The sequence below is a fragment of the Cetorhinus maximus genome, chromosome 4 (assembly GCF_964194155.1).
Source record: "Cetorhinus maximus chromosome 4, sCetMax3.hap1.1, whole genome shotgun sequence".
Classification (NCBI taxonomy): Eukaryota; Metazoa; Chordata; class Chondrichthyes; order Lamniformes; family Cetorhinidae; genus Cetorhinus; species Cetorhinus maximus.
The window spans coordinates 34,609,984-34,611,798 of record NC_135882.1 but is presented as its reverse complement, the minus strand read 5'-3'; the positions used below and the strand labels follow the sequence as shown (position 1 = coordinate 34,611,798).

General features: G+C 43.3%; 1 protein-coding gene across 3 annotated transcripts in view; it reads left to right on the top strand.

Annotated features, from left to right (window-relative positions):
- Nucleotides 1–452: 452 nt before the first annotated feature.
- zfpm2a (zinc finger protein, FOG family member 2a) overlaps nt 453–1,815 on the top strand; it is a 975,862-nt gene continuing 974,499 nt past the window's right edge. For all 3 annotated transcript variants that reach the window (XM_078540069.1, XM_078540070.1, XM_078540068.1), the window contains exon 1: nt 453–760. Coding sequence is in view for 2 of the 3 variants with exons in the window: in XM_078540070.1 (XP_078396196.1) it covers nt 721–760 (40 nt within the window). In the remaining variant the exon portion in view is untranslated. The remainder of the gene's footprint in view (nt 761–1,815) is intronic.

Sequence of the window (1,815 nt, the reverse complement as noted above, 5' to 3'; positions counted from 1 at the left end):
TTCCAAACAATCCCTGGCAGTGCCAACTCTGTTAGTATCAGGAGTTAAAGATCATCTTCGTTTTCAAAGTTTACCCTTGATGTCAATCCCCTGGGTGCAAGCCGTTTTCAGATTTCTATTGCAGGATCCTAGTAATACGCTCATTGTCGCAATCTCTTGTTAACACTGGTGTCCTGGGCCGAATGAGCGCTGTGGGTCCCCTTTAAGAGTTGCCAGGCAGGAGGCAGTACCCCCCTGTCCCTGGCCGGGCTTTCGCTTTCTCTCTGGTCAATGTCTCCGACGCTGCGGCTGAGACCGAGGCTCAGCATCGCGCACATGGTTGTGGGAGAGCAGCAAGAGGGGGGAGAGGAGTGAGAGGAGAGGGAGCAAGACGGGGGTGGGGGGGGTGGGGGGGGGGAGGGGCGCTGGGCCGCTGTTGGCGGGGGAGGCGGGAGGGGACAGACAGTTTTACGAGTAAAGAGGAGAGCGAAGCGGCGGCGGGCTGAGCGCAAGCGCTCTGAGGGAATGAGCCTCCAGCAGCAGCAGCAAGTCAGTGAGTGAGTCAGAGCAGCGGGCGCATCACCACGGCTACTTCTTCCACTCACTCTCCCTGTGCCTCACTGAACATTCAGTGTGTGTGCATCTGTCCCTCTCTCTACCTGAGCTGGCTCCCCATCGATACACCTCTCCATGTAACGGCTATCGATCCCTCTAAATAGCAACAGCTGGCAGTAACTGACCATGTCTCGGCGAAAGCAGAGAAATCCCAGGCAAATCAAACGTGAGTTAAAACAATCCTGCTGATGATAGTACTGTTTTGTTAAAATGTGTTTTATTATTATTTCATTTTCATTTGAGTGAAAGTTTTGAGTTTTGCGATCGCGATCGTTACAGTATGTGTCAGGCCTGGCTTATGTAATAACATGCAACCTAATGCCAATGTTACTGTTGTATGTTTATTTTTTTTAACTCTGGAGAAGGGTAATTGAAATTATACAAACGTAATTACGAATCTTGAAACCCATCGGGTTATACAGAATGGAAACTTTCTGTCAGCGAGCTTTGGTTGGAAATTGAAACACGGAAGTATAGTTTGTTCATGCTCGTTGCATTTAGAATTTCCCATAACATACTGAAACTGGATTTCACGTTCGCAATAGTTTTTGCTTTGCGATATTATGTACTTTTAAATCTGCAGACAATACAAGAAAATACGCAAAATGGAAGCATACATTGGGGTTATCTATCATAAAACCTTTACATCCCAAGCTACATTGTGTTTTCGTTCCCTGTGAGTACTAAATATTGCACGAAAGAAATTATATTTAAATTAGATTTCGTATGTCTTTAGCCGTGGAAATAAAGTTAAAATATAGATACCACGAATTATAAAATCAAGACTAAACGCACCTATATGAGTTGGCATTGCGTGTTTCATATTCTATATTCAGTGCAGAACTGGTCATCTTAATGGTATTTTAAGGTTTTGAGTTGTAGGCAAACTTGGTAAACTTTCTAAAAACTAGTTCATTGGCCCCATGTGACACTCCGAGTGAGGCTGTTCTTGTAAAAGTCATTTATTTCACACCACTCTTATTTTGACAATGTTGTCTTTTAGAAGTTGGATTGGAAATTACACGTTTAACTTTAACTGTTATTTATTATACGTTAAAAGATTTGTTTCGTGTAATTGGTAATAGTTTGAAAAGTTAATTCGATTTCAACACGATCTGCAAAGCCTGTGCGTCTACTTGTAGAAAGTTTTTGTTCCTGAATTCGGCTCCGAAACATTAGAAAGGATGTACAATGCGCGTACATTTTATATGAACTATATAG